Here is a 23984-nt window from a genome sequence, read left to right on the forward strand (position 1 = left end):
TCATTATTAAGAAGAAATAATGGCCAAAAGTCTATAAAAATAGAGATACACAGAGAATTATAGTTTTAAATCCATATATATTGTATAAAAGAGGATTACATAAGTACATAGAGCTTGAAGAGAGCTTCGTGCCTATATAAAAACTTTTGAAAACGGGCAACCGAGCGAAAAGTTATGAGCATTTTACTACAAGACTATAAAACTGCCAAAATTCGCCTAAAAGTTAGCAACTTTGGGAGAAATTATGATCATCAATGAAGTAAAGGATTAAGAAATTAGTTACATGAGTGAAAAGAGCATATAAGGAGCTTCTTAGCCATATGATCAATTTTAGAAACCAATACCCGAGTGATGAGGTTGCAATTTGGGTATTAGACCACAAAAACTGCACTTCCCTCTCTGTGCATGAAACCTTAATTTTCACATAGCCTCTTGCCTTTAATCTCCTTCATGATTCAAGCTAGAGGATAAGGGTTAACATTGGACAATCGTAAAGATTTACCTATGGTCCCTAAAGTCTTTCCACATGCTCATTACTGCTAAAACCATTGGTACCTCCAAAGGAGGACGGCAATAAGACAAGGGCTACCTTGAGAAGTCACAGGCCCACCAAGATAATAACTCCTTATCCCACTTATCATGAATCATCAAAGAGGTCCAAAATTGGGTTGAGCATAAGGAGCTAATGCTAAATGAGACATGTAAAGAGAGTGTTTGAATAAGGGTTTGAAGATAAGAGAATGGCAATGACACAAAATGCTCAATTGAGGAGGCTTCATTCCCTTCTTTGAAAGGGAGAGGAGGGCTCCTTTTATAGGTAGAGAATCACCCTCTCTTCCATTGTTACAAATTACAACATAAAAATCTTCAACTCTTCAATGACATAAGGGTAGATATCACCATCAGTTGTCCTCTTAGGCTAAGTCTTCTATTGATTATTATTAAATTGAAGACTTTTTGACTTTGAAAGTGTGATGAGATAATAGCCAAGTCTAAGTGGCATGTAGATGGAGATCCCACTTACACATGGTGGAATTCTCCTCTTTCATGTAGGCATTCTAGAAGAATCTTTTCCAATTATGCGCCTACACACACTCCTCCACATGGCTTCCACACTCCCCAACTTGTAGCCTTATGGTGAATACTATATTAATAATACAATTAAAATCCATGTGAGCATGAAGGCCCACTTTTATTTTCCACATCACTAGCCTATCTACCATACCAAAATATTTATCAAGCATACTTGTGGCATTTACAATGTGTGCACCCTAAATCAAGTAAAACCATTATATTTGAAGATAGAATGTATCATCAGGGTAGCCGCCAACCTGTCGCATCACCACGCCATTATTCCATTGTGGGTGCCGCAATCTTCTTGGACAAGCTTCCACATTATTACCATTGAGAAACCATCAAAATATGTAAAAATTTAAAAATGAAAGATATCAATTTTTCATGTCATGGTAGATCCAAAGGATTCTTGCCTTCTTAATAGGGGATCACTTTTTTGAGTGCTTTTGTTAACTCAAACAAAAGTCTTGGTAAGTTTAAGGAGGTGTGGTTTGATGCACTACAAGTGGTTGTATTTTCATTTCCAACAATTATTCCACATCAAGTTTGTATCAAAGTTCTACTCTGGTGAAACATTCTCTAGTGCTTTCTTAAGCAGGTTTCAAAATGATTTCAAGCATGTGTTTTGCTCAAGCTACAAAAATAAAAATATTTTTTTAAAAATTTTGAATCCTTTTCTTTTGCTCTAGGATCACTCATTCTCTATTTACATGATGCTCGGACATTAAGGAAAATTTGGGCTCCAAACAGGCCCTTTAAGGGCTTTCTCTCTCCTCCAAGAATCCCAAAAAAAGTGTAAATGTTATTATATTGGGTTTCTCTCCCTTCTTTCCGAAACTAAATTCTCCTTTTTCCATATTTTCTAAAGAGATTCAATTCTTATTTTATTCTAATGTACTTAAATTCCACATAACTTCAACCACTGCGAGTGAAAATTAATAAATGTGAAAAGATAGTAAAGAAAACAAGTATGAGAATATTTTTGACATATGTAACTATGCAACTATATTTATGGCATAAGTACAACATGGAATTAGAAGCTGTTTATTGGAAATAGTGGAATTTTTAAAAAGAACTCGAATATATCTTGAAGCAAACTTAGTATTTTGAAAAGTTCTTTTTTTCAACGCAATTAAACACACTTAAGTTCTATTCTAGTGCATTTTCATGAAGTTATGGTGGTTGTCATTGGGTGATTTTTCCTCACTCAATAGCCACTCTTCTCCATTTGAATTTTCCTCCATTCAAATCTTCAATCTCTCAAGGAAGTCTCTAAGCTTTCACCTGAATCTCTCAAGGAAGCCTCTAAGCTTTCACCTGAATCTCCTCTTTCCTTACATATTGTTTATGTATGGAAAACAATGAAGAGAGATTTGACTTTTTGGTGCCTTCAAGTGTAACCAAAAAGTCATATTTGCCTTCATTGATTTTTTATACCCAATTATTTTACTACCAGGAAGTGTTATTGCATCAAGAAGGGCATCAAGAAGTGTTGCTACAGTGCTCAATGGAGGTATGTATATGTTTAGAAGGCATTAAGTTTTATGCTATTTGAAATGCAAGTGTTTGAAATTAATGATTATGTTTTACTGCACCGTATATTTTTGCAAAGAAAGGAGTTAATTGTAATTTCAGTATTGTTTTATGGTGAAGAACATCAAAGATAATTCTAAGAAAGCAATTTATCTCGGGGGGGTCACTATATGTAAATCCTCTATATCACGTACGTTCAAGGCCTATTTAAAAAGTCCCTTATCTGTGAAATTTTTAGTGAATATAATGTATCCTTTCCTATTCAAATCTGTATTTTTTTTTAAAATACAATAAATAAATCCCCTCTGTAAATATATTTCTGTAAGTTTTAAATATTTAAAATGTCCTGTTGAACCCATGTGATACATATTTATACGAGTGACCCTCCCCCCCCCGAGCAATTTATACATGTGGACCTAGATGATCAGTTTGCTCCTGTCTATAAGAAAATAGAGGCTTCTAAGGTCAACCCTTATTTAGTGCAATAGGCCAAGGAATTAGGGAGAAAGCATGTTGATATATGGGTGGAAGGATCAATTTACCCACCTGATCCCTTGACCCAACAACCACCTAAATTTTTAGTCCTAACTTCTTTGATGAAATATGTTTGTGAGGGCAATGCTAGCTTACTTGGTTTCATAAAAAGGCTTGCTATAGTTAGGTGCAAAGCATTTGGATATCGTCACAAAGGATGCTGATGATGAAGGAATCCCAGATCAAGTAGTTAAATGGTTGACTATCTAGCAACGAGAATGAATACAATGAGTTGGTAGAAGTTGTTCATGCTCAGCATTTGGAGAACCATGAATTGGAACAAAATGAAAAGGATCTAGATGCCAAGAATATTAAAGTATAAGGGGTATTAGAGAAGACAATCAAACATGGGACCACCTCTAATTTGGATGCACGTGAACGAGTAAGAGAATAAAGAGTACTTAATGCATTGTCAAAAAATAGGGGAAACTACAAATGTCATATACATGCCGAGACTGATAAGTTAAGGAACCTTAAACAAGATAATGGAGCACTCTCACAAGTCTTGTGAAGATAGATGGTGAAGTCTACACTTTCTCATTCAAAGTTCATAATAATTAGTGAGATGATCTCGAGCATGCATGATTGCAAGACGTGAAAAATGCATTTACTAACTGAAGCTCAAGGTATTTGTGAGTGACGAATTTGGTTTAAGTAGAGAATCCTATGCAATGATCTATAGACAAATGGATGTACGTTTTAAGTCTGTGTTGCAAAACACATATAGGAAGATCCCCAATTTTGTATATCCCTATGCTGCTTAGTGATTATTATTGAAAATAAACAATGTGCATATACTGTTGTCATTTTTATTCCAGCACGTTTTGGAGGCTCATGGTCCCTATTTTGGAAATCAGGGAAGCTTAGCTATCTCCTCTACCCAAGGCATGAAGCACTCACATTGGCAAGCTCGTTGTGGGTTTCAAACGACCACCTCGCATGGTGGTGGAATCCATGAAGTCAATGCATTGAGGTAATTACTCATGTGGTGGTATAGGAGGATTGCAATTAGGATAGAGGGGAAAGAGGCCAAAGCCAATAGAGCACGTTGAATTCACAAATATTAAAAATTTGATTATTCAATAAACTTCACAATTATAAATTAGTGACTTGAATAAAATTACAGACTATTGAGTCTTCGCTGAATATCTTGAAATTCCTCTTTAGTGGGAAGGTTGGATTCATAGTGAAGAGCATCCTTCTACATTATTGACAATATTTGAGTAGGAGTATGGAAGGCAACAAGATGATATATATGCTTGTGTACTGGACATGTCTTCTTCTTATCTTGGACAGTGCACTTACAGGCTCTCATCTTGCATTGTATTGATTGGTACACATCCTTGTAAAATAGGTGTTTAACATGTGTATATACATACATAATAAATACACATTACACATACATTGCCTTCCTTTCTCACACCTTTTGCCTTCTATATCCCTAATCCACCCCGTGGTTACCATAATTAAACTAAGATGCAGGGTTGTATAGCCACCCCCGCACCCAATTTTGAGAAGATATAAGCACTGATATGTTACTTCTTTGACCACATGAGAGCTGCACTACCGAGACTGAATAGGAACCTCATATAGACCTGTGGTCTTGAGTATTTCCTGCCCACCATCATGGGAGCAATGAGGAATCACATATATGAGCAACATAGGTGTATCCTTCATGAACTACATAGGGTGCTCAGGCACATACAAATTGCCATTTCAAGGCTACCATTCCAGTCATTTCCAGATCCATTTGTGATATTATTGAATCAAAATCAATAAAACACAAGAAGAGAACCCCTAACAACTCTACAGGTGCCAACCTCTTGGTGTTGTAGTAATTTTACCCCAAAAACAATCTTATATCGTGTAACTTGCGAGACAAATTAGTACAAATTGTGGGGGGGAGGCGGGGTGCTCATATGCTCAATTCATTACAATGTGAGGAAGGCCTCCATCTGATGTGACCCCACCCCTACTTGCATTGTAATGCATTGAGCACATGAGGCGCCCCCCCTCGTCGTTTCGCAAGTTACGTAATATAAGATTATTTTAAGTGTGAAATCACTACAACGTGAGGATGTTAGTACACAATTGTTAGGGGTAAACTCCCCACGTTGAAGTGATTTCACACTTAAAATAATCTTATATTATGTAACTTGCGATAAATTAGTATAAATTGAGGGGGGGGCTTCATGTGCTCAATGCATTACAGCGCGAGGATGGGATCCCTCTGATGTGACCCCACCTCCACTCGCGTTGTAATAATGCATTGAGCACATGAGCTTCCCGTCCCCCCCCCCCGCCCCCCCCCCCCTCTCCCCCCCCCCTTGATTTGTACCTATACACATTATTTAGCTGCTGAAAGTCTAGCCAGAAGTAGGACCTTATACATGGAAGTTCAGAGCCTGTAGCCGTTTATCGAAAGAAGTAGCCGTTTATCGATTCTTTCGAGCAGCTCCTTACCATCTCCTTGTGGCTTAAGCAACATCATATTAGCACAACGCAGTGCCATGTGGAAAAGAGCCTGGATTTTTATGGGGTAGCCATAGATTCCCTACAAAATGAATGATAGAGTTAGTTAAATGGTCACTCTGCCATCGTGCACTTACTGTAGAGCTACCCTCAGTAGTTGAGCTGGTAAGGTGATTGAATCTCTAGGTGGGTGGCCGAGTTTCAAAAACCAGATTGTGTGGCTGTAGACCTACTTTAAGAAATGGATTCGGAAAAGCTTAGTTAAGTTGGTGTTTAGCACCAGAAAATCTCACCATCCTGCGATGATCGACCATGCAGTAGCCATCCGCACACATTACGGTAGGGAAGGTGTCGAAGCCTTCAGAGAGGCAAAGGTTAAGGATGAGGCAAATGCCATGCTGGCTCAGATGCCAACAAGCATCTTTAGTTAAAAGAAGGGATAAAAAAAATAACAAGCACCAAAGACAAACTCTTCTTTGCTCAAAAGTGATCAAATTATCCGTTAAGGCTACACTTGTCAAGTGAGATGTGCCATGGTCTACTAGTTGTGTTTTGATGAAGGATTGCAAGGCAGGCATTGAAGGTGCAAATGAGAGCAGGCAATCGGCTTCTGCACCGATCATGATGAATGCCTCGTGTAGGATGCATTAACACATGGTAACCTGAAACAAAGAAAGCACTTGGTGATGTATCCAGAGAGAGAGAGCAAAATTGTGTCACAAGTGCGAGAGACACCTCATCTCAGGAATCAATATAACTTTAATCCATGAAAATTTATAGATTTAATGAAGTCTTTATACCCGGGTGGGTACATGTTGTGAGGGAAGGGAAGGGGGCAGAGAATTTGGGGCAGTAAAGATATGCCATTTGCAAGAAATTACAAAAACTATATACGTAGGGTCATATTCGGCATGTTCTCATCAAATCGTGACATAATCATGACATAATACACTCACGTATGCATGAGAGAACAAATCTCTTCATTTTCAAAGGAATGTTGAGGACATTGATCCAGATTATCATCAGATTAGTCAGTGTGTGCAGTTTTACATAGTAAAACAACACGATTTCACGTTTGGATAGGGAAATTAGTCCAGATTAGCCATGAGGGAGAATGATTTTAAAGGAAAAAAATTAATGTTTTAACGGTGCATGAGCTTAAGAGATCAAGGGTAGAGGGTCGGATTATCATGATGGTGATGGGGTTGGGAAGGTCAGGTGGTTGTCTTGTTAGATTTAATACAACGCGAGGAGGATGGTAGGCCTTCTCATTGCGTTGTATTTCATTGATTCAATACAACTCAAAGAGTGACCTCATATGGCAAAAATGTTTATTGGTTTTTTTTATCCCAACTTTTACACCTACCTGCTTCTCACCTAGGGGACCCTCTCGAGCTAGCATTCTTGCTTGTGCTGTAGTGATTGACTCCACATTAAAGTAGTGAGAAAAGGCACTGAGGAAGTGAGAGCACTTACCCAAGGCAATGTTGCTTCACCCTTGATGAAAAAGAGCAGGCAATTTCATGGGAAAGATGTGCAAAGAATACCTCGATGACAGAGGGCAGGTGATGATGACGTGAGCAATAATGGCTTTGCATGCATACCTATGCTAGACATGTGAGGTGTGATGATGCGCACAACTTGTGTTCATACAAATCCAAATCTTGTGTGTTGTTGATTTTTTGAGCACAACTAACATTTTTAGGTTCAAATTAGCACAATGTGATAGGTGCCATTCCTTTCTCAATTTGGCCTCGCATCGCGTTGTATTGAATTCCTTTCGTTGTCTTGTGGTATTAGTGTTCTTCAAGGCTAGTTTCTCATACTTGTTAAATATTTGTACATCATTGACCCTTTTTTTAAGAAATCAACACTACACAATATGTGGCATTTCTCTTTAACTTTGACCCTACATCGCATTGTATTGAATCCCTCAGGACCCGTGGTCCTATTAGAGACTAGGTGCCATAGAAGAGAGTGGAGTGGCTTGGTCACAACCTCCATGTGGAGGCCTAACACCCTAAAAAGGAGTAGATCCTCCATTGGGAGTGGACATGGCTATAGGAGTGCGTAACCTAGGAGTAGAACCACTTTTTAGAGTACCCCCCATCGGTGTAGAGTTAGCTATGGAAGGAAGCGAGGGTGCAGAAAAAATGTTCCACACACTCTCTCTCCCATATCAATGATGTGACAGACTAGCAGCTAACTGTGAGAGACGCTCCATGTCCGGATCATCAACAATGGACATTGAACGACGACGCATCGGGCTTGAACTTGAGTCTGGATCATTCCTCCACATGTCTACATTATAAAAATGAGGCATAAAATGCAAATCTATTGTGTATACCTTATGCATGCTCAAACTTAAATAACACAAGAACGCATTAGAGCTCTTATACTACTCATGTGATATTAAAATTTTATTGAGACCTTTCTCGGAAAAAAAAAAATTTATTGAGACCTTCTAGAATACTACTTAGACAAGCAGGGTGGGAAGTGCCCCTTTCGAATGATAGCGTCTAAGGACTTTCCACATGCTCCCCAATATTAAAGCCAAATACAACTTCTCTTTTATAAGATAAGGATAGTGAAAAGATCGAGGGCTTCCCCTCCACTATAACCACCTACGCGCGGATAACCTAACTTAACCAACATTTTAGATGGCCTACAGTAATGCCCCATATCTCTATGCATAAGTCTTATGTATAAGCTCTATGCATAAGGATTATGTATAATCCTTACGCATAATCCTTGTGCATAAACCTTATGCATTGTGCTCTATGCATAAGAGAATAGAAAAATTGAAGCCTCGGCACCCAAGGGTGCAAAGCAAAAAAATGAGAAGAATAAGAACATTGGAGAGTACCTCAAGAGATGGAATGATACTCGAGTCGCTCTAGAAAACATAACATGCAAAAAAGTGATTAGTAACACATTTATGAGAAAAAACATGTGTTTAATAACACATTTATAGATTTAGCATTAAAAATATTTAAGCTCTATATGCAATGAGCATAATGTATAGATTTAGCTCTATGCATAACATACATTAAGCTTAATCCATTCATAGAGCTTAATGCATACATTTAAGCTCTATGCATAGAGAGTAATACATGCATTAAGCTTAGACAACACATCAAGCTCTATGCATAGAGCTTAATGCATGCATTAAGCTTAATCCATGCATAGAGCTTTATATATGCATTAAGCTTAATGCATAGATTAAGCTCTATGCATGTGTTAAGCTTCATCCATGCATAGAGCTTCATGCATAGAGCTTAATCCACACATAGAGCTTAATGCATGCATAGAGCTTAATATATAGATTAAGCTTAATCTATGCGTAAAGCTTAATACATAGATTAAGCTCTATGCATAGAGCTTAATGCATAGAGATCAATGCATACGTTAATCTCTATGCCTAGAGCTTAATATATACATTAAACTCTGTGCATGGATTAAGTTTAATCTATGTATTAAGCTATGTGCATCAATTAAGCTCTATGCATAGATTAAGCTCTAATACATAGATTAAATTTAATCTATGTATTAAGCTATGTGCATCAATTAAGCTCTATGCATAGATCTTAATGTATGCATTGAGCTCTATACATATATTAATCTCTATGCATGATTTAAGCTTAATCTATGCATTAAGCTCAATCTATGGATTAATCTTAATGCATAGATTAAGCTCGATGCATAGAGCTTAATGCATATATTAAGCTCTATGTATGCATTAAGCTCAATCTATGGTTAAGCTTAGTGCATAGATTAAGCTTAGTGCATAGATTAAGCCCTATGCATTAATATTAATCCATGAATTAAGCTTAATCCATGCATGCATTAAGCTTAATGCATAGATTAAGCTCTATGTATTTATTAAGCTTAACCCATGCATAGAGCTTAATGCATATATTAAGCTTAATCCATGCATAAATCTTAATACATAGATTAAGCTCTATGCATTAGAGCTTAATGTATAGATTAAGCTCTATGCATAGATTAATCTCTATGCATGCATTAAGCTTAATCTATGTATTAAGCTCAATCTATGGATTAAACTTAATGCATAGATTAAACTCTGTACATAGATTAAACTCTATACATAGATTAATCTCTATGCATGCATTAAGCTTAATCTATGGATTAAGCTTATCTATCTATTAAGCTCAATCTATGGATTAACCTTAATGCTTAAATTAATCTCTATACATAGATTAAATCTCTATGCATAGGCTTAAGCATGCATGCATCTAGATTAAGCTCTATGCATAGAGCTTAATGCATAGATTGGGCTCTATGCATAGAGCTTAATGCATAGATTAAGCTCTATGCAGAGACCCTAATGCATAGATTAAGCTTTATACATAGATCTTAATATAGAGATTAAGATCTATGCATAGAGCTTAATGCATAGATTGAGCTCTATGCATAGAGCTTAATACATAGATTGAGCTCTATGTATAGAGCTTATTGCAAACATTAAGCTTAATATATAGATTAAGCTCTATGCATACATTAAACTTAATCTATGTAATAAGCTCAATCTATGGATTAAGCTTAATTCATAGATTAATCTCTATGCATACGCTTACGCATGCATGCATCTAGCTTAAGCTTAATGCATAGATTAAGCTCTATGCATAGAGCTTAATGCATAGATTGAGCTCTATGCATAGAGCTTAATGTATGCATTAAACTTAATGCATAGGTTAAGCTCTTTGTATAAAGATTAATGCATAGATTAATCTCCATGCATAAGTTAAGCTCTATGCATAAAGATTAATGCATAGATTAATCTCTATGCATAGAGCTCAATGTATAGATTGAGCTCTATGAATTAAGCTTTATGCATAGATTAAGCTCTATACATAGAGTGTAATGCATATATTGACCTCTATACATTAAGCTCTATGCATGCATTAAGCTTAATACACACACTAAGTTGTAAGCATAGAGATTAATGCATAGATTAAGCTCTATGCATAGCACTTAATACACAGATTAAGCTCTATGCATAGAGCTTAATGTATGAATTAATCTTAATACATAGATTAAGATCTATGAATAGAGCTTAATGCACAAATTAAGCTCTAGGCATAGAGCTCAATGTATGCATCAAGCGTAATGCATATATATTAAGTCCTAGAGCTTAATGTATGCATTAAGCTTAATGCATGTATTAAGCTCTATGCATCAAGCTTAATGCATGGATTAAGCTCTATGCATAGACCTTAATATATGCATTAAGCTCTATGCATAGAGCTTAATCTATGCATTAAGCTTAAGTTAGATGCATGTATGCTTAAGCCTCAGCTAACCCTAAACCCCAGCACCCAAGGGTGTAATAATCAGTAGATGAAAAGGATAAATGATTAGAGGGCTTACCTCTTTTTGGTGAAGTTGAAGGAGAGGATTAGAAGACTTATAAAATAAAAGATTAGACAAAGTAACTACTAATACAAAGACCTAAAAAGCTTAATGCATAGATATAAAACCCTAAAGAATTCATGCAAGAGAGAGCTTACCTCTATATTGTCTAGCTACTAAAAGAGATGATTAGTGCAAGACCTACACAACATAAAAAGGAAAAAGAGTGATTAGCAACACATTTAATGAACTCTACCTACCAAACACAAGAGACATACAAAACACCAATACACATTAAGTATAGACACAAAAAGGAGAAGGAGAGAAGAAAAAGGAGAAGGTTAGTACTCTATGCATTTATATTAATCTCATTATGTTTCTTATTAATCATTAGTTTAGGAATAATAGAAGCAAACCATAATCATTAGGTCATGGGAATCACTTGTAGAGTGATGGATAGGAAAAGAAAGAGGAAGGGGAAGGGGAAGGGGAAGGGGAAGAAGAAGAAGAACCCTAAACAAATGCAGGATAAAACATAAGAGAAAAATACCTTCAATAGCTTACATCATAGCCATATAGTGATGAAGAGAAAGAGCCTCATGAAAAGGAAGGGGAAGGGAAAGGAGAATATAAAGAGTACAAATGCATGTGAGGGGAGCTAGATTGATGGAAGGGAGGAGTCGGTGTAGGAACTCAAGGAAAGGAGTGGATGGAAGTTTTTGGGGGAGAGAAAGATAGGCATTTGGCTATGCCATAGGCTCAAAAGGTTAATTTTCTCAGTGTCACTATAAGTGTCACTAAAAACGATGCCTAGCAGTGCTTATAAAGATGTTAATAGCGACGCTTATAAAGATATTTATAGCAATGCTGGGCAAATTTCAGAGATAAAACATATGCATATACCATTGACATTGCTAGATTTAGTGCATATATTTATATTTAGTTTTTTAATTGCACACTTTTTGTGCCTCATACATATGTCTTCTACTAGTTCGGATAGTGATGTGTCACCATGGAGGTCTAGAGTGGTTGTGAAGAAGAATCCCTTGTTCATGTGCAAAATGTAAGAATGTTTGTGTACATGAACGTTGAGCGACATTGGAGCATATTAGAAAATGGGGATCATTTGAACTAATGCCAGCCAACTTGATGATGTAAGCCAATTTCTCGATTAGTATATAAACTTATAAGAGGAAATGTAAACTCATGGTTTGCCATATGTAATATTGAGTATCATTTTTAAATATAGTCCATTAGGATGAGGAGAGCATGGAAATTCGTGCACAAGTACTACACAATATGCCTCATTATTCTGTTATTGGGAAAAACTTGAGGAAGGAGTACAAGCGTCGTAAAGGAGCACTTGGAAAGTGGAGAGTGTTCAGTATATTTGGAAGATCCATGATTTCCTTCACATGAGATAGAGGAAGAGGATGTCATGGAGGAGATGATCACTCATGTTTTTCAAAGCAAGGGTGAGGAAGAGACACCTAACTTTGAAACACATGAAACAGAGGATGTGTCACACAAGGAGACTAACACACCATGGTAAGAGGGTGCAAAGTACTCAACTTTGCGGGCATGCTTGGAGATCCTCAACTTGCAAACAACATATGGATGGAGAGATAATAGTGTGAATAGCCTACTCCAGTTATTAAAGAAGATGCTCCTAACAAACAATTTGATGCCTGCAAGAAGAGCTGATACTCGAAAAATACTTTGCAAACTTGGTATGGATTACACTCGAATTCATGCATGTCATAATGATTGTGTACTATTCAAGGGTGCCTTTGTCAATGTCATGCAATGTCTAATTTGTGGAGAGGATCATTAGAGGAAGGTTTTACAAGGTACAAAAATTTTGCAAAAGGTATTGAGGCACTTTCCTATTATACCTCGCATTCAACATATGTTCCGATGTCAATCCATTTGCTAAGTTAACGACATGGCATGTGAACCATCGTTCAACCGATGAAATGATGAGGATTCCCGCTGACTCACCGGCTTGGTCTCACATTGAGGATGGATGGCCAGAGGTCAAAGATGAGCCCCATAATTTACGGCTTGGATTGGGTATGGATGGGGTGAACCAATTTGGATTGAGGTCTACATCATGGTCCACATGGCCCATTGTTGTTGTGAATTACAATATTCTTCCATGGATGTCCATCAAGAAGGGTCATGTGATGCTTTTGCTTCTTGTTCCTGGGGAATCGAGAGCACAAGGTAAAGAATATGAATGTATACCTTGAGTCCTTGATTGATGAGCTCTAATAATTATCGAGAGGCATAAGGATGCATGATGTTTCTTATCCAATTTCTTGTGCAATGCAATGGTCAAGGGTATCTTGATGTGGGCTATGCATGATTTCTATATGAAGTACTCAGATGGGTGGTTGCAAAATAAGGGGCACCACTTTTGATAGATGGACACCATGAAGGTAGCGTGTTCAAGGAGGTGCCTATTTCACACATGTGAATGAGTTTTTAATTAAAAAATATTAAGATATTTTTATCTCTCCTCTCTCCTGGATCAAGCTGGATCAAAATGGGAGTTAAACTGGTCCAAATCTTGTCCAAATTTAGCCAAACTGAAGCTGAAAAATTCTAGAACTTAGTTGGACTCAATTAGTGGCCTCACTCACCTATAAATAGACCCTCATTCTTTTGTATTCTCATCTGTGAACTAGACCATGCCAATATTGCATTAGTATAAGCATATTTTCTATTATCCTCTAAAAATCCTTTACAATTTGGAGAGATTGGAGCTTCTCTCTCTCTTCAACCTTCCTTAGAGCTTTCCTCTCAATATAATAACCAATTGATTGGTTGGGGGCCTCTCCTAGAAGTAAGCAAAACAACAAGTAAGATGTGACTTTATGGTTTTTTCTTTAATCTTCTAAATGTTTTTCACTTCTCAACCTCTCTCAAGCTTGAGAAGTATTCAAATGAATGGTTTTTCAATGCAAATGAAGATCTCCAAAAAATTCTAATAAATTATCACAAAAAGTTTACATTTATGCTTATTTAGATATACATTTATGCTTAATTATCACAAAAAGTTTACATTTATGCTTAATTCACAAAAAGTTTACATTTATGCTTAATTAGGATGTTTTTTAGGTATATCTCTCTCTCCCCCAAAGAATGGTCATTCCTATGACCAATTCTCTATTCAAATGATGCTTCTCATGGAGCAATTCTCAATTCTAAAATCAAACTCTATGCTAGTCAAGCTAGAGGCTAAAGAAATGGCTTTTTAATGCTTTTATGTTACATAAATTATGATAAAATTATGATTTAGATCCATAAATTGAATTTAGATCTATTGATAGTTAATCTATCATAAGTGTATTACTAAATCTTATGCTTTTCAGAATTATTAAAAATTATCAGTAATAACAATGAAGCTATGGCAAAAATGCTTCTTTGAGTTGGGTTCATGGCTCAAGTGTTAGCTCGAGCAATGATGGTGTGTGAAAGGGATAATCAACACTCCAATGGTAGGGGGTAGAAGGAAACCAGCCCCACAAGGCTTACTTCTAGGGTTTTGCAGATTAATCACTTAAGTAAGCTTATTAATGATTCTAAGAAATGATTATGTAGAGATTAATTGAGATTAAGTAATAAAAAACAAGACTCTGTAGATTTACATGGTGCCCAGAGACAAAAAGAGGGAGAGAGAAAGAGAAGCTTGAGCGCAGCACAAAAGAGAGAAAAAATGGACACAATATAAGAATAATTATATTATGAATGATATAATGAAACAACCAAGTATAATACTCTTTTATAGGCCCCAAGGCCCTATCTTTTGACTCTTACTAAGGGGTGGCTCACCTAAAATGTTCTCACCAAAAAGACTTAAACCAAGTTGGCTATAGACCATATGAACCATAAGCCCATATCTGCAATGCTGCATGATAGTTTGGTATATTATTTCAACAACTCTTGTAGGGTCAAGTCTATTGTCTCATGTTTGTAGGCTCATGCTTATAGGCCCAAGATTGTAGTTTCATGTTTGTAGACTCATGCTTATAGGCTCACACCTCTAAACCCGTGTTTGGTAAACTCATATATCTAGACTCACGTGTGTTAGATGCATACCTTCAGACTCATGCCTTTTTTGTATAAAATGGGCTCATACCTCTAGACTCATGTCCAGCGGACTCATGCCTCTAGCTAGACTCACATTTGGTAGACTCGTGTCATTTTTACACAGGTCTAGTGACTAGACTCACATCATCCCTAGTAGGCTCGCGTCTCTAGGATCATGCTTATAAACTCATAGATTTAGGCTCATGAATGTAGGCTAATGCTTATAGGCTTATGTTTTGAAGCTAACATCTATAGGATCATGCCTTTTTCATACGAACTAGTTTCATGCCTTTTTCATATGAACTAGCTTCATGCCTTTTTTGTATGATATGGGCTCATGCCTCTAGACTCACATCCAGTGGACTCATGCCTCTAGACTCACATCTAGTAGCCTCATGCCTTTCTTGTATGAAATGGGCTTGCATATGTTTGGCAATCTAGAATTATGTCATTCTTGGTAGAGCTCATGTCTAGTAGACTCACACCTTTTTTGTATGAAATGGTCTTACATAATGTCTAGTGGACTCAGAATTCTTATATCATGCTTATAAACTCACATATTTAGACCCATGGATGTTGGCTCACACTTGTAGACTCACGTCTGTAGGTTCACATCATTTGCAGGCTTATGCCACTACTTGGACATATATTTTTATGAAATAGGCCTATGATAGGGTTGGTAAGAAATTAATTGGCAATAAGTTATAATTATTATCCCAATAATTACAAAGGAAAATAAATTTTCTTGGAACTTCTAGCTAGTATAGAATTGTATGACATGCAAATATTTATAGGACATGAGTTTGTATGTCTTGACAAGTCTTTAAGATAGTTTTAATTGTCTAGTAAAGATAAGAAATACATGCCTCTAGACTCACATCTCTAGGATGATGTCCATAGACTCACTCTTCTAGATTCACGGCCCACGTATGCAAACTCATGGATCATGTGTCCAAGAAACCATGGCTCATATTTGACTAGACTCAAGTGTTATTTTCGTAGGACTATAGACTCACATCTCCCAATGTAAAAGAAGATCTGGCCTAATTTTAAGTTTTTTTTAATTGACAGAGATGATTAATTTTTATATCATAATTAATGGTAATCATGTAATTGATTAAGTGTGTTTAGATTATTTTTTGCTAATTTTCCATGCTTCTAAGCTACTAATTCTAATACTGCATGGAATGCATCAATAAAAAGTAACTATCTACACTTGATGGAGCTCAAAGCTTATGTTTTCATAGTTGATTTCAATCCTAATCATAATTTATAAGCTATTTCTTGATTCAATATAATGAAATAAAGCCTTGTGAGCTTCAAACATTCATATAAATCACCAAGAAACCAAGGTTTTTCCCTTCCATAGAATGCCCTAATGTAATTAGTTTTAAATAAATAAATAAACAAAAATAACATCATATCCAAAGCTCCACAATTATAATTGTTTTGAAGTGTGACCTCCTAATCAAAATTTATTGAGTAATATTGGGTGATCCCAATAGCTAGAAATGGGTGGAAGAACGGAGCTAGTCCCCCCCATCAATGTTGCTAGATATGTTTTAAGTCAAGACGTGCTTATCGAATCAAGTATTATTGGTTCTTGAATTTAAACTATAAATATAACTCCCTCATGTGGGTGTGAGGGAGTTATATTTATAGTTTAAATTCAAGAACCAATCATCACGTCGTTAATAGCTAGTGTGTGAGAAAAGTGCTCCCTTTTCCTAGATGTAGGAAAGAAGAGAAAAACCTTGAATTGTTGAACATCAAAGTTTAGTTGGAAAAGACTACTATTGATCGACTCTTTTTACATCAGCTGGATTCTCTATTTCTAAGGGCCATTGTTGATAGAAGTGTTTCCCATGAAGAACACATTTAGTCATTCATATAATCTGTGAAATTCCTTCTATTCCTTATATCCCATCATGGGTCCTTTGTTAAACACTTAAGATTTACCTCATCTCGAAAACTTTCATTCTTTCCTTGTCTCATCATGGGTCCTTTAGACAAACAAATAACCTTTTAAAAGTGTGAACCTTTTTATATAGAATGGAGCAACCCCTTCTCACTATATATTTTATGGATATATTGCTAATTATGGATGGAGCCCATTTATATCACCGTTTATAGTTTAAGGATTTTTTATTCCACTATGGAAATTTTTAAAGACTCACATTTACATTTTCTACTTATAGTTTTGGGACACTTGTTAATGTACTTATAACTTTGAGTAATGGTCCTTTGAGAACTATGGAAAACGATAAAGTACTTTATCACATAACTATGCAAACATAAAGACCTCAATATTTCACGTGAAGGCATGAGATTTCATCATGAAGTAAACTTTTATGTTGACCTATTTTAATGTATTTTTTAAATACACTTATTTTAAAAGTAAGAAAATTCGACTTTGTGACCAATCCATACTGGTTTTTCTTACTCTTCAAACAGAAACAAGAAAATCCTACTCCTCAAACAGAAACAAGAAAATCTTAGAATACCTCTATATTGATCCTATTTTGTATGTGCACAAGTGATTCCTTGATAGACACGGTGTTATATAATTGAATATATAAATGAGTTTACAAGAGCTCGATTTTAAAGATAAATACCAAATTGGTAGTGTGGCAGCATTCCACCATCCCCTATTAGTAGCTATTGTCTTCTTTATTGTGTAGCTTATACGGCCTCATCATGAAGTGGTCCTCATGTTGCAAGATATGGCAATGAAACAAATAGCCTGGGCCTTGAGTTGGGTCAAAGCTAAAGGGGAGCCCTTCTCTTGTTGTAAAATGTAGAAGAATACGAAGCATGAAGTGCTCATAACTGACTACATTGTCCTTCCATCCTTGTTGATTTGGACTTGGACTTTGCGGGTAGTCTAGAAAGCATGTGCCATCATTTGGATATGCGATACTTGTGGAACATTGGTTGTTTATATAGGAATCAACATCAATTCTTTGTCGGTTGAGGACTTGAAAACTAATGAGATGGATATGGATGGGATGAGGAGCATTTCCAAGGTTGACAAATTCCCAAATTTCTGTGCTTCCATAAACAAGATTTATTGTTCCAGGATCATGCCAAGTTTCATTATCAAATCTTAGATTAAGGTTAGCTCGAGCAGTTATGTTGATGGTTCTTACTTGATGTGGTTGAGATATCACTTGAACCTGAATAAACAATGAAGATAAGAATAATTAGCTCCTGAAGTAGTTTGATGTCTTTTGTGTAGCTCACTTACGTTAACGTAGTTGGTGATGAACTCTGGTTGAGTTATTAGATCTATCAAATGTCTTATGGAAGGTCATGGGCCCTATGCTTCCAAGTCAAGATGGGAGACTCACCTTGTGAAAACGCAAATGAAACTAACAACTAATCCGCATCAACAAAAATTTCAAAAGAAGGAGAGTAAGAAGAATGATTGAAATACCTTGTTTGCATTAGCTTTTGCCATGTGTTGCATATTTCTTGGCAATCGCTCCATGTAGTCTGAATCCATGATAATGCCTTCAGTGGTGCCTCCATCCTCAACAACTATGAATTTCATGATGACAGAGGTTTGGGGAATTTCAAAGGGTCTATCGTTATTGGAAAGTGGCATGGGGAAGTTTCTTAGGATGACTTCAACCCCACTCTGAAGCCCCGAGAAGTCGACCACTACATCGATTCTATCAGATGGGAACATCAAAAAGTTGTCGAGGCTCATGGGCTCATCAAGGAACCCACCATCGGTGCCGATTTGCAAGCATGTTAGGTTTTGAAGGTGGTGATTGAAGTACAAGCCCATGTATCTTGAGTTACATGCATTGGTAATTTGCAATCTATAAGGCTTGGCATAGACACGCAAGAAGGGCCATACCTTGCCGTTTACAAGCCAAGTGTCAAACCACTCTTGGCACCAAGATCCAGGCTCAAGGCTGGCGGGACCAGGGAGGTTGAGAGAGCCATTAGCAAAGAAACCCCAATCTTTGATGAAGAGAAGCATGGCATTTGGAAGGTCGAGCAGCTTCTCCTCCTCCTCCGTGGGTCGAAGGATGTAAAGCCCAGACAAGCCCGCCAACACATTAAGGCGAGTGATGCCCATGGTATGGTCATGATACCACAGTGTAGTAGGATTTTGTCGATTTGGGTAGACGTAGTCTTGGGTGGCATACGCAGGTCCCGTCTCATTTTTGGGCGTGAACCATGCATCGGGATTCCCATCGTAGATGCTCGGCACCTCTGCACCGTGAAGATGGACCACCACCGGTACTCCGCCTCTGCTTGGCCTTGCCCACTCTATCTCATTAGCCAGTGGTAGGAAGTGGTGCTCGTCTGAAATGTGATTCTCCCATCGAATATGCGCCTCGATATATCGCCTTGCCTGCCAATCATAAAGAAAGAAAAAATTTAATAAATCCATACTGCTTGCACCTAGCTACACTAGTTGGCAACACAGCTGGTAAGGCTGCTCTTTAGATCCCAAATGGTATGAATTGTGCTCTTTGGATCCCAAATGGTAAAGTAAAGCATAGAAGCACACACAAATCCCCACTAGTGCCATCCTTCCACCAAGACTGGGAGCACCCTCTAGATTAATAATTCTCACAAGCAAAGTAAAAACAAATGATCTAGAGGATCCCCCTACCCACAGGCCTTAAACTTGAAGCCCAAGGGTAGACTTTTGAGAAAAATTTGAGACCCTTTCCCTTTTCCTATCTATTGTGGGCGTCAAAATGCTATCTTTGCATTAATTATAGGCTTCCATTTTCAATGCTATCTTTTCATTAATTATAGGCTTCCTTAGCTTAAGTAATCTTGGAGAAACCCATATGCATGGCAGTGAACTTGTTTGGTTTAATGCCTAAAGGCGATGTGGAGCCTTGGAATCTAGATTTGGAGAGAAATTGGAAGACAACTGCAAGCTACACACACGCCACACAAGACGAGCACGCACGCACACGTGCTCGCGCAGGAAAAAAAAACACTAAGAAGTTCCTGGGCACACAGTTTACCATCAAAGTAGGCCCAGGAAACGTAGCTGTCTCCTGGCTTGTCCCGAATGCGTAGAGAGTAGTGTTGGGCAAGTCTCGGTGTAGTTTCTGCACAGTCATGCATGCACATATTAGCAAGCCATATATGAGCGACAAACTTGCAGACATGAAGCGACTGCTACGAAACTAGCGATCATGCTGGCAGTAGCCTTCCCTACGTGGTGATTTTACAGGTTGGTGACGATGGTGATCTGATGAGCGTATGGGTTGATGGGATGAGTGTATTCACCTGGGTGATTTTGTAGGCAGCGATGGTGAGGGGTTGGCCGTTGGAGACGTCGAGTACTGGTGGGAAGGTAAGGGGCTCGATGAATTGCTCCAAGGCAGGGCTTGGCTCGAGTCTTACACCGACGCAATCTTGTGGATAAACATATGGACTTGGAGCCGGCTCTGCTTCATAATGAGCAATTAGGGCAGGGGCCGGAGCCTGAGCCGGCAGGCTACTAGCCGAATTATACCCAACAACATCAAACTGAGAAAGGCGCCTTGATGCGCCAAATGCAAGATGGAAGAGGAGGAAGTGTAGTAATATTGACCTCACCTCCATCTTAGCCGCAGGTCGATGCCTCAACGGTTTAGTGTTTCCATCTCTTTATTTTCCTCATTCATCACGTTCCACGACGCACAGATATCAAAGCCGGTCTTTATCACTTCTATGACGTCGTCGGTCACGTGAAAAACCAGAGGCTAGCCGATGCTTCATTGGCAATTGCTTCTACGGGCAAGTGTCCTGACCTCTCCATCTCTTTATTTTCCTCATTCAGCACCTTCCACGCCGCACAGATACGACATCGTCAGTCACGCGTGACGCGAGGCTTGATTTTTGCCGGACGGGTGGCAAGTTTTTTTTAGTGTAATTTTTGACGAGCATTTAAGTAAGTATTTTACGACCAAAATACTAAAAAACGAGTCGCAGTCAAAAAAGCAACTATGAGCTACATCTACCTATATCTAACCAGGTTAACACCCCCCCACCAATATCTAACCGGGTTAACACCCCCCCACCAGTGAGACCACATGTTTTCTTTTTGAGTTTGCTCAGCATCAACTTGTCTTGCCACACGGCCACCTTTGCACTACACTGCACCGCACCGCCTCCATCTGTTCGTTTTGAAGGCCACCCCTCTATGCAGAGCTCAGAGCTGCCTCCTGCTTCAATCTCTCGCAGGTTGCAGGTTGCAGATCCACCACCACTCCATGCATGTAAGATTCCTCCCCCAACCCCTTTTTGATGTCTAGTATCTTCCCCTGTAATCAACCCTCTTCAGAAATATAAAGACCCTGTTGCTAACTATTTTAGCCTAGAGAGAGAAAAATTATTTTAGAGAGAGAATATTCAGATTTTGAATATTTTTGGATAGAAAAATATCTCTTATAATTCAGATGAGTTTCCCTGAAATAGAAATTCAAAAAGAATTTTCTAATGTGCAATTGGAATTAATTGGAAATAGGTATAAAGAACCTTAGTCTAAGGGTCTAGATTTTCAGAAATCTTTAGACTATGGTCCAATTAAGGTTCCTATGGGCCAATAGCATCAATCCATGTGTAGGGAAGAGATAAATCCAAATTTGTAAAAAGAAGATACCCAAAAATGAGTAAATGCTCACATAAGGTGAAGAGTTGAAAATGTACAAGGTTTATTAGTAAAAAACTATGAGCAATATTAAAAATATGAGATATTTTGGGTATCCAAAAATGAGTAAATGCTCACATAAGATGAAGAGTTGAAAATGTACAAGGTTTATTAGTAAAAAACTATGAGCAATATTAAAATGATGCCATTATGACACATATGTAAGGAAGGGGAATTCTTTAAAGGAGGTGCATATTTCACATAAGATGAAGAGTTGAAAATGTACAAGGTTTATTAGTAAAAAACTATGAGCAATATTAAAATGATTCCATTATGACACATATGTAAGGAAGGGGAATTCTTTAAAGGAGGTGCATATTTCACATAAGATGAAGAGTTGAAAATGTACAAGGTTTATTAGTAAAAAACTATGAGCAATATTAAAATGATTCCATTATGACACATATGTAAGGAAGGGGAATTCTTTAAAGGAGGTGCATATTTCACATAAGATGAAGAGTTGAAAATGTACAAGGTTTATTAGTAAAAAACTATAAGCAATATTAAAATGATTCCATTATGACACATATGTAAGGAAGGGGAATTCTTTAAAGGAGGTGCATATTTCACATAAGATGAAGAGTTGAAAATGTACAAGGTTTATTAGTAAAAAAACTATGAGCAATATTAAAATGATTCCATTATGACACATATGTAAGGAAGGGGAGTTCTTTAAAGGAGGTGCATATTTCACATGCTTGAATGAGTTTTAAACTCGTAAAAATTGAGATATTTCATCTCTCCTCTCTTCTCATTTAAGTCTAGTTCCAAAAAGTTAGCTTAACTGACCTAGAAATGGTCAAATATTGACCAAACTGATTTAGAAAATTCTAGAATCAGTTTGTTTGGTTAGGAGCTCAATTTTTCCTATAAATAGAAGCCTCCCCCTTGTTGAAAAAGATATAGTGTTTATGCATCATTACTCTACTCCACCTAAGCCAAGAACTGTGAATTCATTTAATAATTCACTAGTTTTTGGAGCTTCCCTCTTTCTTCAATCCCCATTAGTGGCTCCATCAACATACTTAACCAATTGATTGGTTGGGGGCCTCTACCGTGAACAAAGAATCAAGCAAGTTGTAAGGTAATTAGTGAATATTGATCTTTCTATAATTTCTCAATGTTTCTCTCTTCTCAGCCCCTCTCAAGCTTGAGAAGTTTAATTGGTATGGTTTTTTTTAAATGCTATTGAAGTTTGAATAGTAGTAGTTACATAATGCTATTGAAGTTAATTTTCATTTATGTTTAAATTCTAATGATTTTTATGTAAATTTTCTCTCTCACTCAAGAAATGGTCATACTCATGACCCGTTCTCAATCCAAATCAAGCTTTTCATAAAGCTTTTCCTTAACCCAAGATTAAGCTATGCTTGAGGCCAAATTAATGGCTTTTTTCTATGCTTTTAGTTTATGTATATTAATGATTCAATCCATTATGGATTAATAATCTAATTAGAGATTATTTTAATTATTTTCTTAATGATAAGCATTATCCCTTAGAAATATTGAGATTTATCAGTCATAGCAGCGGAGCTATGGAAAAATTTTTATAAAAATTATGCATAAAATAATCTCATTCAAAGCATAAAAAGAGGACTTCCTACCATATTCTAGGAATTATCATCCTAGATTAATTGAAAGAATCTCATTATAATCATGGAGAAATTGAATTTTAATATCATGCATAAAGGATAAGTTTTTATATCAAAAGTGTTATTTTTACCATTTTTATTTCATGCATAGAAGTATGCATAATGGATAAATTTTTATATCAAAAGCGTTATTTTTATCATTTTTATTTTCATGCATAGAAGTATGCATAATGGATAAATTTTTATATCAAAAGTGTTATTTTTATCATTTTTATTTTCATGCATAGAAGTATGCATAAAGGATAAATTTTTATATCAAAAGTGTTATTTTTATCATTTTTATTTTCATGCATAGAAGTATGCATAAAGGATAAATTTTTATATTAAAAGTGTTACTTTTATCATTTTTAATTTTCATGCATAGAAGTATGCATAAAGGGAAATTTTTTATATCAAAAGTGTTACTTTTATCATTTTTTTATTTTTCATGCATAGAAGTATGCATAAAGGAAAAATTTTTTATATCAAAAGTGTTACTTTTATCATTTTTAATTTTCATGCATAGAAGTATGCATAAAGGAAAATTTTTTATATCAAAAGTGTTACTTTTATCATTTTTAATTTTCATGCATAGAAGT

At 36.7% G+C, this 23984-nt stretch overlaps 1 protein-coding gene across 1 annotated transcript; it reads right to left on the bottom strand.

Moving 5' to 3' along the window:
* Window positions 1-17640: 17640 nt before the first annotated feature.
* Window positions 17641-20683, bottom strand: LOC147606169 (uncharacterized). The gene is made up of 4 exons (XM_086792568.1): window positions 20350-20683; window positions 20082-20168; window positions 18518-19450; window positions 17641-18257 (listed from the first exon to the last, which is right to left on the bottom strand). Exons 1-4 carry the CDS (start codon window positions 20665-20667, stop codon window positions 17733-17735), a joined length of 1863 nt encoding a protein of 620 aa, XP_086648694.1. The 5' UTR covers window positions 20668-20683; the 3' UTR covers window positions 17641-17732.
* Window positions 20684-23984: the final 3301 nt, after the last annotated feature.

The sequence above is a fragment of the Cibotium barometz genome, chromosome 58 (assembly GCF_041138505.1).
Source record: "Cibotium barometz isolate CiBa-2024 chromosome 58, ASM4113850v1, whole genome shotgun sequence".
Classification (NCBI taxonomy): domain Eukaryota; kingdom Viridiplantae; phylum Streptophyta; class Polypodiopsida; order Cyatheales; family Cibotiaceae; genus Cibotium; species Cibotium barometz.